At 35.4% G+C, this 14,906-nt stretch overlaps 1 protein-coding gene across 7 annotated transcripts in view; it reads right to left on the bottom strand.

Annotated features, from left to right (window-relative positions):
• LOC106867322 (cilia- and flagella-associated protein 65) overlaps positions 1-14,906 on the bottom strand; it is a 1,093,663-nt gene that overhangs the window by 167,487 nt on the left and 911,270 nt on the right. For all 7 annotated transcript variants that reach the window (XR_016243317.1, XM_089358289.1, XM_089358292.1 and 4 more), the window contains one exon: positions 2,887-2,964. Coding sequence is in view for 6 of the 7 variants with exons in the window: in XM_089358289.1 (XP_089214415.1) it covers positions 2,887-2,964 (78 nt within the window). In the remaining variant the exon portion in view is untranslated. The remainder of the gene's footprint in view (positions 1-2,886; positions 2,965-14,906) is intronic.

Genomic DNA, 14,906 nt, shown 5'->3' with positions numbered 1-14,906 from the left:
ATGTCAGCTTTGTATTTCGTCCTTCTCTGGTCAATAAAACACAATACACGTCAGGTACTGTAACAAACTAACTGCTCCTTACGCAATTATGGTTTTGTGTCTATTTTAGAAACAGTTATATAGAGCACATGAAAACTGCTCTCCTGGTGATTTTTGTTAAATCATTTCAAAGCACATTGGGTCAAAGGTTATTGGCTCAAAGGTCATTGGGTCAAAGATCATTAATGGATTTCAACGAGTTCATGCTATTCTCATCATTTGTTCGTGAAATATCGAACCAAATATCTATAATTTTACTTCGAAAGGATGATTTATAAAATTACTCAAAGTTTTATAAAAGAACGTAAAGATATACTTTCTACGGGACTGATCTGCAGAATAAAGAGGAAAGGAATCTTCTGACGAACTATTTTACGGATATCAATCTCAGAGAAAGAATATGCTTACATTCTTATTTGACTGCCATTAGGAATTCGCTGTGTTTAAATTGATTTCAGCTCATTTGGTTTACCCTCACTTTTCCATAATATAGGTATTTCGCATATATATAGCTGGATAGATAGATAGATTGATTGATAGAAACATATACACATACATACATACATGCATACATACGTATATACGCATATGTGAAGTGTGTGAACACACTACAGGAAGTAATACTCATAAATTTAATTGGAGTTTACTTCAGTTTCACATTTACGTTTCGTGACCGTAGAACACGTCCTCATGTCCATAACATAAGAACGTCTGAGACAGAGTTAGCTGATGATGCGAAATACAACGTTCTTTAAGTATGTAGCGTAAACAGTTTAAGTTGTTGAAATGAAGTAGGAATTTCTGTTTTACATGTTGTTGCTGTTGTATCTGCTGTTGGTAAGTTCGTTTGAAACCTGATCTCAAATAGATATTAACAATGACCCAAAGTCCTCTCCAGAAAGTGGATCACCCACACTGTTCAGACATTGTATTATTCAACATGTATTTCTTACTTTAAAGATGGTAACTAGTGATTTGAGAGAGATTTGGCTGCTACTTTTACAAGATCTAGCGAGGAAATGAAGTCTCTTCCATTTGCTCACGTGACACATTTTTCTAGGTCACGAACATCCATTGCATGCCTTTATTAATTCGACATTATGTTGAAATAACAAAACAGCCGAAGAGCAGAGTCTTTAGAGTGTTGGATAAATACCTAACAGAATTTGTTTTGGCTCTTTGTATTGTAAATCTAAATGTCCCTTAGGAAAACATTTGCTCTCATCTTTCTGGAAGCAAAGTGTTTAGTCAAACACTGGAGCAGACCTTGCTATCTCTTGTTTCCCCTTTCTCAGAAGCGCTGCATTGCACACTAGAAGAATATCGTGAGCCATTTACAAAATCTCTTTCCTCTCTGAGAGGAAGAGGCAAAATGTAACTCTGAGGCTACGGAAGGATACAGCGCACATAAATTTGATCATGTGTGAAAAACACTTATTCAAAGTGGCACAACATCCTAAAGTCGTACATGAAATATAGAAACAAATGAATAGATACCCGTCGTCGATTGATATCTCTTCGTAGAATTAAAAACGGGCATGCATTCTTGAAGTTTGAACTCTAAATGTAATGAATTATAACAATACAACGGTTATAAATGTTTTTTAATACTGAACTCAACGTTCGCTTCCGTTTTTCCTATTTCTTACCATTAGATAAAATGTGTTTTATAAGCACAAGATTTCAAATTTTGAGGGAGAGATGAGTGAATTAAGATGTTTGGAAGCAGTGAATATAAGTCACTGCCCCCTCCCCCACCATCCACTTAGCAACAGCGTTTGTAAACTTTACAGATTTCACTCAAAATAAATAAGGAATTTATCTGGTAATGGTAGAATGTTCCATTAATTTTGAGAAGAGGCAAAATAAAGAATGCTTTTCTTTAGGACTACAAACAAGAATCAATATCTTATTTTAGGTTGTCTGCAAAACGACAAAATAAAACATAGTCTTTGACTAATATAAATCTAACTTCCTATTCTTTCTTTTCTCCCTCTCAATGTTCCACCTCTCTATTTTCTCTTCTTACACCCTCTCTCTCTCTCTCTCTCTCTCTCTCTCTCTCTCTCTCTCTCTCTCTCTCTCTTTCTCTCTTTTCTTTCCATCTATTTATCTATCTACCTACCTACCTAACTAGCTAGCTAGCTTTATTTTTATCGCCCTTTACGTTACACAGATTTCACTCTTTCTTTGAGATCTTAAATGTAGTTTAGAAAACACAGGTGATATTTTGGCAGACGACCAAGAAATGGCTCCAAATTTTGGCAGAAGTACAGAGATCAACTGGTACTTCTGCTATCGACACCAAAAGAATGAAAGGCAAAGTCGACCCCAGCGGAACTTAAACTCCGGACTCAATAGGAAGAAATTTCGCAAAGCATTTTGTCCGACACGCTAACGATTCTGATAGCTCAATGCATTAGATGACCAAGAAATGGTAGCAAATTAACATATCTGGTTGACCCACGTACATTGCTGATACTTAGTTCCTTAAAGTCCGGTAGAATAAAAGGTAATGTTGACATTTCTAATGGTGACGATGATGACCACCACCACTAGACGATATAAAAAAACGTGGACAAAATGAAAAATAAAACATAAACAAAGCACGGAAAACAAACTTTTTTCGGACAACGGTAGGAACACACCGGAAAACAGACAGGCCACATAGAGAACATTTCCTTCATCAGCTGCCCCTATTTTAAACTTATATATATATATATATATATATAAATTCTTGAGCCCTAGGAGTCAAAAATTCAGTTATCCGTTGACATTTCTTTCGTGTCTTCACAAATAGGATTTCAAAGCATCTCTGATTGTGTAGCTAGAAAAGATGCAACTTACCGCGTTAAGTAACTTCAGAGGATGAGTGTCAACTTTATATTTGACAGTTACTGCTCCACCATTATACAATTCGTAAATCTGAAACAAATAAAAGATGTCGGAGATAATTACGGTTTGTATGCTATTATTAAATAGAAATTCTGTGATATTAAATATAGTAAAAAGCTAAAGCAACACTCGGTACAGTTCCAAGTTTCACATCAAAACAATCACATAGCATATATATATATATATATATATATATATATATATTTGGAGATGTTACACACCGGTACTTCAATAACTTGCCACGCATTACAATTTATATCTTGCCAGACTGATATCAGTTAATTAATATATGACACTTATTCATCCGACAAGCAGACATAAGATATTAAAAACAAACACCTGGTGACGATAACTGTTAAATTTAAAGTAATTAGATATACAAATAATTTCTTTTTTATCATATTTCAATTTCTCAACAATTGATGCAGACAATTTACTTGTACATATAACAATTTATTTACACATATAACGATTAAGTTTGACATATAACAATTTTATATACTTACAACAATTGCTTGTACAAATGTGGAGGTCTTCAAAGAGCATTGGAAGAAATTTTTATCAGAAATGCTACTACACCGCAAACAATACCGATAAGAAACCCAAATACATTGGAGGGCAATGCTCCAGCATGACCTCAGCCTTTGAGTGAAACCAGTAAATTATAAAAATGTTTATGCATATGTATATATATATATAGATAGATAGATATAGATATACATATCATTCAACTACGGTAGGAGTTGAATAATATTCGGGCCGCAATTTACTCAGACGCAGCAACTTCAGAGCTTTGTTGCTAATTCAGTTCATAACCAAATTGAAAACTGTTAACATTTTGGAAAAGGACCGGTCCCTAGCTACATTTGGGCATACGAAAATTGAGATTTGGCCCAGTAGAAAAAATATGGAGCAACGTTATAGTAGAGTAACGTCTTCAATGAAGTTTAGATCTAAATAACTTTTTTATTTTAAAAGCAAAATATATTTATCTTAGCTTCGTCGATAGCAGAAAGCATGAAGAATTTCATAGTTTTGTTCTCATGCCACAAAAATGTGTATCGAAAAGGTTGTGAGGTAAAATATCATGAAAAAAGTATATGGCAAAAATTTAGATTTAAGCATAAATACTTTTTTTTTTGTTTTAACGACAAACTATTTTAATTAAGTTTAAATGATAGAACTCAATTCGAGGCATTTCATGGTATCAATCTCATGCAATGAAGTGTTAAAAGAAAAATGTTATGAGCGTTTTTCTCAAAGTTGAGGGTGATAATATAGTTCTATACTTTTTTATGAATATAGTTCTATTAGTAGACTTTTAATAAATGTCACCGGCATCATTGAGGTAAGGAAAAATTATCAGCGACGACGCTAATTTATAATTAGTTTAACTATGTCATCTGTATTAATTAATGCAATTATACCAAGTAAACACAGTTCCGTAATATCTGAGACGAGACAGAAGTTTTAAAAGTAAAAAGTTATGAGTGCTTGTATCTCAAATTTAAGGGTGATAATATAGTTCTATACTTTATGAATATAGTTCTATAAGGGACTTTTAATATGTCACCGGCTTCATTGAGGTAATTTTCACTAAGATAAAATCTCAAATTATTAATTAACGCATTATTAGTTAGCATGATAGCACAGCCGGGAAAAAAACATGGATTACATGGGAAAATGCGCGCAAGAGAAATAATATTTTTAATATCATGAATCTGGCAAAGTACAGGACAATTTATTACACTTAGAAAGGTTTAGAACAAGTTATCACGTCTGGTAAAGTACAGAAAAAGATTTTTACTTAAAATATTGCAGCTAAGGATAAAATTTGAATATTCAAAATTATTTGATTTTAATTTATAAAGTAACATTATAATTAAAAAGGTGTCATCATTATGTTAAAATATCGACACACTAAAATACTTAAAAAATGACAGCCAAAAGTACCAATATAGCTAACGTTTTATGCAAAGTAGAATACAATGTATGGTAGGTAAATTCATTATGTAAAAGTAGGCACTAGGTCAAGTCTAAAAATGTGAAGGCTTGGCAATAACTTAAGCAATCACTCAAGCACATTTGACAGTGAATTTGTTGTAAAAGGTAGATTTTACTTTGATATATAACTTTTTTCTTTATTATTCAAATTATTATACTAATTAGTACTACTATTATGTTTTACAACCTATTTTCAAATTTCTACTTCTTAATTAATACTTAAAAAAAATAAAATTTTATAGTGCAAAACATATTTCAATTGAGTTATTTTTAGATTTGAATAGGAGTAACAAGTAATAACAAATAGAAATAATAACTTGTAATAAAATTTTTAGTTTTTAATAAAGGCTAATATTTTCTAAATCTAAATGTTTTATTTGAAATTTTATCCTTAGCTGCAATATTTTAAGTAAGAATTTTCTTGTTCTGTAATTTACCAGACGTGATTTCTATTATTCACATTTTTCCATGCATTCAACGTGCCTCAGCTCCATAGATTTGGCTGCTTTCTCTAGCACGCCCTGCTACCACGTAATAACTATTTGCGATAAAGAACCCGAAATACCTGTGACATGGTGGGAGGACGTGTAAGAAATAGCAGCTATATATTTGCTTTTCTGTGGAAAGGAACCCTTTACGCGTGATTTCGATGTCACATTCATGGAAAGAATGTGAAATAGGCTGGAAAGGAAAAGAAAACCACGAAACAAAACTCTCAGACTTTGCAGGCGACGCAACGGGTCACGAGTAGTTAAGTATATATGTATATATATATATATATATGTATCTAAATTCCATTTGAGTATGAAACTTGTAGTACACTTTATAAAGCTCGGCCGCATGTATTGGCGACCAGGCACAGTGTAACAAAGAAAACTTATTGTATATCAGGATATCTATGAATTTCCGCTGTGACTTCATTTACCAATATTACTGAACTAATGCGATGTAATAAATTTCATGTATCTATTACATTGATATATTTCAGTAATTTTCTGCCAGAAAAGCGAAAATGAAAAAGTTGTAGAATTATGCAATAAAGCGTGTTTGTACAATCCAAACACTCCTATTTACACATTATATGGGTGTGCATTTCTTGTGCACGTTTGTGTGCGTGTGTGTGTATGCATATCTATGTGTTATATATATATGCATATCTATGTGTTATATATATATATATATATATATATATATATATATATATATATATATACATATGCATACATACGTCTACATACATATATACATCACAAAGAGAAAGAAATAGATAATGAAAGATAGACAGGATAAAAAGGACGAAAGGAAAGGAACAAAGACAGGAAGTGAGAGAGAGAGAGAGAGAGAGAGAGAGAGAGAGAGAGAGAGAGAGAGAGAGAGAGAGAGAGAGAGAGAGAGAGAGAAATTATATAATCATTAAGGCTAGCCGTGTCCGGAGACAGAAGAAGTAAAAAAAAAATAACGTATTCATCTAACGATCTTTTCAACACTGACAGGCAACAGCGACAACAATAACTTCATTGCAGAAATCGATATTATCCAGAAACTAATGATACCAAGAATAGGAAATAACAAACGGTAAAATAAACAAACTTTTCCAAATACAATTATTAATCCCATACAGAAACACAGTAAACACGGGAGCAACCATGGCTGCAGTGTTAAGAATTCCATTGTGGAACCACACGGTTACCCATTCCTTCACAATGCATCGTACATTTTATTTTTTATCATAACTCGAGGCACATACAGACTTAGACACATGCAATGAAAATAGAGATTTTTTTTTTGCATCATTGAAACTATATGTATACTGCTTCAGTCCTCAAGGAGATCATAAGTCAGGGAGATGCGCTCGTATAACTGTTAGTAGAGTGGGTATATTGTTTGAATTTTATAGTGTTAATTATCCATCACAGCTGGTCTTATCAATCGGTTTCGCGTGAAATTATATAATGGAGTGTTAGGCAACAAATCAATTATATAATATACGCTCGTCAGAGGTAGCTGACATAGAAGGGGTCCCTTTCTATGTCGGCTGTCTCTAACGAGCATATATTATATAACAGGTTTGTTACCTAACACTCCATTATATAATTTCACGCGAAACCGATTGGTAAGACCAGCCCTGATGGATAATTAACACTATAAAATTCAGATTATATGTATATATAGTAGTCATCTAACAATCACCGACGAGGCGGTTTTAGATGCCTGGTTGAGTTGGAGAGCGATGCAGTGAGCATCAAAAAACACGGTTACAAACCCAAGTGAAGCCGACCTGACTGTTTTCCTTGGTCATGAGTAGAAAGCCATCATGTATGTTCGTATCTATCTTACGATATTTCAACCTATTGGTTATGGTCATTCTGGTGAAACAACCTTACTGCCATATTCATTCTGTCTGCATTCGCTCTGTGGTTGGTTTTTGTCGCAAGTGAGAGTTTGGATACCGCTGCCCAAATTCGGGCAGAAATTTGTCTGCGGATCTCAAATAAATATAAAAAATGTAGTCCAGGTGTGTCTCACATCTTCGGAATGTAAATGTCTTGAGTTAATATTGCTTTTTTTTTTTATCTTGCTTATCATCAAAGAGTTGTGTTTCAGCCTTAACCTTATACATTATCAGGTCCTGACTGTAGGTGGTCATTTACAAGCCCTTTCTTTCCAGCAATGTAGTTGCTACCATGCACCATGAGTTACAATTAGTGACAATTGAATTCTTGCTTTTTGGTTTCAGATTGCTTATAGCCACCTACGTTATTTCATAATTTTCACATTACCATTTTGCTGAATAAACTATTGGTTCAAATGGTAAATACTATATACTGACAGTCGGGATTTCGCGAAACCATTTAGTGAAGGACTTTAATTTCAAGCGAAACCAGAATTCCACTCTGGTGATCTTGCTCGCTGTGGGGCGGTTAGTTCTTCTCTCGGTACACAGATGTGTGCTTCTTCGCGACTAAGAGGCTTTGTACATCTTATTTCTAGCAATGTAGGTGCTACTCTGCACCGTCAGTCACTACATATATATATATATATATATATATATATATATATATATATATATAATCGTCATCACCGTCATCATCATCATTATTCAACATCCGTTTCCATGTTAGCATGGGTTGGACGGTTGTGTCTACCTATTTATCTAACTGTCTGTCTGTCTGTCTATCTAACTGTCTTTGTGCCTTTCATTTCTTTCAGACTACGACCGTGCTAAAGTACTGACTTGAAGAATTTTAGTCGAACATATCGAGTCCAGGACTAATTTCTTCAAACAGGTTCTCATTCTATCGGTGTCTTTTGCCAAACCGTTAGGTTATTAGGATGTAAACACACCAGCACTGGTTGCCAAGCAGCAGTGAGGAACAAACACAGACATAAAAACACCAACACACGTGTGTGTGTGCGCGTGCGCGCGTGCGCGTGTACGTGTGTGCGAGTGTATGTGTGTGTGTGTTCGTATGTGTCTCTGTGTGTGTATACGACAGACTTCTTTCGATTTTCATCTACGAAATCCACCCACAAGTCTCTGGTCGGTCCGCGGCTATAGCAGAACACATTTGCTCAAGGTACCATGCAGTGAGACTGAACACGGAACTATGTGTTTGAGAATCAAACTTCTTACCATTTAGCCACACCCGCGCCAATATGTATTTATGCACACACACATATATATAAACATATATATATATAAATATATATGTATGTATGTATGTATGTATGTATGTATGCGCGTGTGTGTGTATGAATATATGTATATAGTTATGCACATATATTATGGAATTGTAATCTTCTACAACAGAAATCTAATGGTTACCACTGACGCAGTGTCTGAAACCATTTTGCTGGTAAGGGTCTAAGCCATAAGTCCATTACTGCGATCACTTGAATGCGTACAACCAGAAGCACAATTTATCACCGTTATCGACATCACAGATCACAACTAAGACTTATGTTTTAACATTATTGAATCTCTTTCGATACTTAACATCTTAAACTTCAAAGGTCATTAATCATACCACCTCAGTGGTTTCTTTTAATTGTACACAGAGAATATTAATCACACCGTTTACTGATATTGGTTATGTGCAAAACTATTATAACTATCAAAACTATTCAGAAAGTCTTTGTGTGGTCTTTGCCTCAGCTAAAAATAGTAACTATATCTTACTCGAATCACATCCTGCTGTATAAAAGTAAAAGAAAAATAAGTATCCACTGGTTAATGTAACTTTCCCTGGACTATACGTGAGAAAACAAAATAATAGACGGGATGGCTATGTTTGGAACGCATAGATCTTTTCGATAAAGGCTGGTATGGGGCTAAGCAACAACAATAACAATTAACACATCAGTAACAACAACCTGATAGATGATCCTTTGCTGAGAAGGCCTAATAAGGTTGAAATACGTTGTTAGTTCTCCGAGTACCCTCACAACTGTTGAATTGACAGCGTTGTACCAAAGATCAGCCTCATTTTGTATTGCATTACATATTTATGATTTTCAATTAACAATTCGGGATATTTTCTTTTTTCTTTTACTAACCTTCTATAATTAATCTTTGGATAATCCATATTTTTTCCTCTCTGATTAAGATGTAATTTTGAATAGCTAAAATATTTTGGCTATCTATATTATCGCAGCATCATCTTTTGTATCTTATTACATTTAATTCCTATTGCTGCTGCAAACACACTATTGATGGCGGCTATTGATAGAAGTCGAGTTATAGTGCAGTGTTTGGTAACTTGCTATTGATGACGACGACGATGATGGCGACGACGACGAAGATGATTCACGTATTTCCTAGTGACGACAACAAAGATGATGACAGTGTTCTTGTTGATTGTGGTGTTGTCATTGTTGTCATTGGTAATGGTGCTATTTCAGCTGCTGCTGCTGTTATTGCAGCTGCTCCTGATAGTTGTGGCGGTCGCGACAGTAATGGTAGGGGGAGCAGGCGAGAGATACTGACGGTAAGGTGGTGGTGATGATGATGATGATGATGATGATGATGATGATGATGACGATGATGATGATGGTTAAATCAAAGTCATTCACACTTGTTGCACCTGGTCCTCTACTATCTCTTATCTCTGCAGCACATAGTATGAAATAGACTGGGCTGTAATTTCTAGCATATGGTCTGACTATATAAGGGTTTCCAGCATCAAATCATTGCTTCTGCCATTGTTGCTTTTGTTCCTGTTTGGTTCTAGCTAAGCCCTGGTTAAGGACCATGCCACATTTTGATATATTTCAGATGATAATGTCCAATATGCCCTTCCTATTTTGATGCAGTAGTGAACATATTTAACGGAATTTAGGGATTATCTCTTGTATGTGGAGTGATATTTAGGAGCGCCATTCTCAGTGATGGTGGTAGTAACGGTGACGAAAATAGGTTTAGTCACCTCCTCTTCAGCATGGAGATTAAAAAACAAACTGATCGCTTAGGGATCGCTCACAGAACCAACAAGACGTGGTCCCTACCTTTGCGGACAATAGGAACCAAATTTCCTTAAATTATATCTACTGTCTTAAATAGATATAAAACAGACAACCTCAGTTGTCTCACCACAAACATTGTCTATTAAGAGTGACCTGGCAGAAAGGCCTTAATGGCCAAAAGTTTGAAATAAAGAGTGACCTGGCAGAACCGTTAACACGCTAGACAAAATCCTTAGCGGCATTTCGTGAGTCTTTATATTCTGAGTTCAAATTCCACCAAGGTCAACTTTGCCTTTCATCTTTTCGAGGTCGATTATTAAGTACAAGTGAAACACGGGTCGATGTAATCGACTAGTAGCCTGTGCCTTTAGTAGAAAGAAAAGATTGTCTATTTTCATCCATCCAATCACGTGACACGATTCAATCATGTGACGTTTTCGTACTCCGACTTGTTTGTCTTTCAGCTTACGCCTGTTCATCCAATCGCATGACACATTACTGACTCCATCAGGTGAAATATTTTATTCGTTGACTCATTTTATAGATTTATTCTTCGTCCACTGCTTGGTGCTTGTTCGGCATTCCGGCTTATTCACTTACATCGTGGTCAACTGCATTTACAGCTTACCTTTTCAATTTCGTTTTAAAATTAATGCAATATTTTTCGTTCATTAATATAATCATTAGTCGAACATACACTATAACAATAAAGGGCACATTGGGTAATGTCGTCCTACATATCCGTAAGATGGAATGGGCATACCTGAAAGACCATCGTTCATAGGTTTACTCATCCAATACTGACCTGGGGCTAAACAACGCACTTACTAAGATACTTGAATTAAATGGAAAGTCCGTTCTTATACCGGCAACATAATCCTTATATTTTCATGGCCTCTAACCTGTGATTCTCAGTTTAAAGATATTAAGCTTTTGAGCAGATCAAAGGATTACTAAGAATTCACTTGATGGATTTATTTAAATCTAACGTCATTGTGCATTGCAACAGCTGCGACTAAATCTAACATCTATTAAATGGAGTAAACCGCTGTAAATGTCATTACTGATGAAAAGCGGATGCGAACCCTTTTAGGTCGGTGTGCTTCAATTTTAATGGCACAAATAATCCTGCACCTGAGGCGCCATATTAGATTTATACGTGTCTCGTAGTTTGAGACAAATGTTTTTACGTACCATCTGTATGAGTCTGCTTGCACGACCGATGATATGAAGTTTTTTTGTATTGAAACAAATGATATTCTATCTGGAGACAGCTCTTTCTGCCAATATTAACACACGCACCGACTCTGATTCACGTTTATTATTATTATTATTATTATTATTATTATTATTATTATTATTATTATTATTATTATTATTATTATTATTATTGTTGTTGTTGTTGTTATTATTATTATTATTATTATTATTATTATCATTATTGAGTGAGAGAGCATTGCATGCCATCAAAGTGACACTGAGGTAAAATATACGAAGCCCATTATTATTAAGACGGTGAGCTGGCAAAAACGTTAGCGCGCTGGACGAAATGTTTAGCAGTATTTCGCCCGTCGCTACGTTCAGAGTTCAAATTCCACTGAGGTTGACTTTACCTTTCATCCTTTCGGGGTAAATAAAATAAGTACCAATTGAACACTGGGTTGATGTAATTGACTCATCCCCTCCTCCAAAATTACTCCCCTTGTGGCAAAAAATTGGAAACCATTATTATAATTATGATTATTGTTATTATTTTCTCTTTATCACATATTTTGTTGGGGAACTCCTGGAATCTAGCGTGCATAGCGGGCTTGCTACCCGCAGCCTATGGTGTCATGCTATTCGTTTTGTTTTGTTTTTCAGCTATCTAATACTTCCCTGATTATTCTGGCCGTGCCAAGGAGGCAAACCTTTTGTAACAGTTCTACTGGGTACTCTATTCCAATTCCCTTTATATTCTTCTTGATGCCTTCCGACTCCACCACTGTCTGCGGTTTGTGCTCATACCACGTCTTGCCTCTCTCTAGCCCCCACTTTTCGCAGAGCTTCCAATATAGCACTTTCGCTACATGGTCGTGTCGACACAACTTGTAGTGGACTGGGGCAAGTCTAGGGCATTCGTTCATGATATGCTCAATGGTTTCATCCACTCTATTGCAAATGCGGCACAGTGGAAAACCTTGTTCATTCCTCAGGTTGACCCTCCAGTTCGTAGCCAGTACTAGGTCCTGCACTGCCAGTATAAATCTCTCGGTCTGTTTTGTTTAGGGTTCCTTTCATGGGGTCGATAAAATAAGTACCAGGTGAGTACTGGAACTGATGTAATCGACAATCCACCTCCCCCAAAATTATAATGATGATGATGAGGATAATAATAATAATAATAATAATAATAATAATAATAATAATAATAATAATAATAATAATAATAATAATATCTGGCAATGGACTAGGAAAAGCGTCCTGAACAGGCTCTGAGAATGATTTGTATCAAGTTCAGGATTGACAAGGCAGTGACTGACCCACCTTGTAGGTTGTGTGATGAGAAAGGTGAAATAGTATACTACATTATTAATGAATGCAAGATGCTCGCACCAAAAAGAGTACAAGAGAAGGCATGACAACAGTGCCAGATTCGTTCAATGAAAGCTTTGTTATAAGTATGACATGAGTAGAAGTGAGGAATGTTATTAACACCAACCGGAAAAGGTTGCTGAAAAGGATCAATATAAGATCTTATGGGACATGACCATCCAGTGAGACCATTTTATTGTGGATAGAAAGCTTGACATTGTTGTCGTGGAAAAGAACAACGCAATTATTGTGGATATTGCTTCACCGTGGAACCACAGGATAAATGAGAATAAAAGTGAGAAAGTGGAGAAATATCAGCAATTGAAGTGGGAAATCAGGAAACTATGGAGAATCAGGCACATAGAATTGGTACCGATTGTAGTTGGGGCACTGGAAGCAGTTAATAAAAGGTTGGATGCATGACTTGAGAAACTAGGAATTATTTTCAGAATGGGGATGGTGCTAAAAGCAGCCTTGTTATGAACTGATAAGCAAATCTGTGATATTGAGCGGCATATTTACTGTAACCCATCTTTTATACCAATACGAAGCAATGTACATGATAACATTTCTAGTAGGTTATTATCATCATCATCAACATCATCATTATTATTATTATTATTATTATTATCATTATTATTATTATTATTATTATTATTATTATTGTTGTTGTTGTTGTGTGAGACTATTGTCTGCGACTATTCCAGTCAATAATTTCCAAATAAGTGGTAAGCAGGATGTCGGCCTGTTATTGTCTACCGTTTTGCCTTATTCGATGGTTTTCAAGCAGAGGGCTGTCCAACCCATTGTCAACTACTCTGGTGTTACTTGGTCGGCATTTAACGAGGAATTCAGTTGTGCAGCTATTTGTTCAAAATATCTTGACTTCCAATGGTCAAGATATCTTACCATCTTTGCTTTCTTTGCAATGAGGCGCTGTTTCCATTCCTCCATTACCACTTTCAGGCCCTTTCCTTCAATATCATACTTCCTGTTCAGTGCCCTGTATTTTGTATAAGTTTTTAAGTTCCCCCTTCTCTTTTCGGTCTAACACAGAAATGGCCTTCGAGAGCATATCTAACCCTACCTGTATTTTTCTTTTCCACCATGGATCTTGTCTTTTGTCACACCCATTATATTTCTTTTTCTTGACTTCAGCACCCACATTTTCTGCTGCAACAATACTCGTTGCCTTGATCAAATTATTTGTTTCTGTGGTGTTTTTTTTTTTTGTTCTGATGTATTTCAGAATTTCATTCACATTTTTCGTTTCTTGGTTCAATTTCCACCCATCAACCTTTTTAAGGTTGCAAATAATGTCGCTATCGTTCTCCTGTAGCATTACCTTTATTCTGTCGTAGATTGCCTTTTGCCCATCTGTCACGTCACCATTAGTTTTATTGTCTTCCAAACCATCAATATATCTCTCATCGAACAAACTATCACTGTTCCTTTTCTGTGGTTTATTAGATATTTCACCTCTGTTTTCTGCTATGAGATTACTTTTATCAGTAGGAACTTATTTTCATCGTTTTCTCTGCTGCTGTTTTCCAATATCCGTCTTCTAATAGCTTCAAGCTTTACTTCTGTGAACCAATGATTTTTTTTCTTATTTCTCTAGCTTGATCACATAATCTCTGTTCCGTGAGTTGAAACAATCATCTTTCTCTCCATTGATCATACATACTTGTTCGGTGTCCCCTAAGATGAACACCATTTTCGACTACGGGGTTGCTCACATTATCATTATCATATATTTGGGTTTTGCTTGGTATTTGTACAAGTTGACTCCGAGCTTCACTCAGAGACCTCAAGAGACAAAAAGTTAGATGTTCAAATCGGTATTATGACTAGGGTGCCATATATTTGGTTCTGCACAGAGTATTGTTCAAGAGAATGTCTGTCAAACCACGAGAAAATTATGTTACTTT

This window comes from Octopus bimaculoides, chromosome 10 (assembly GCF_046866305.1).
Source record: "Octopus bimaculoides isolate indiv1 chromosome 10, ASM4686630v1, whole genome shotgun sequence".
In the NCBI taxonomy this organism is placed as follows: domain Eukaryota; kingdom Metazoa; phylum Mollusca; class Cephalopoda; order Octopoda; family Octopodidae; genus Octopus; species Octopus bimaculoides.
Note: the sequence above shows the minus strand (reverse complement) of the source record. Positions and strands in the feature narration are given on the sequence as shown.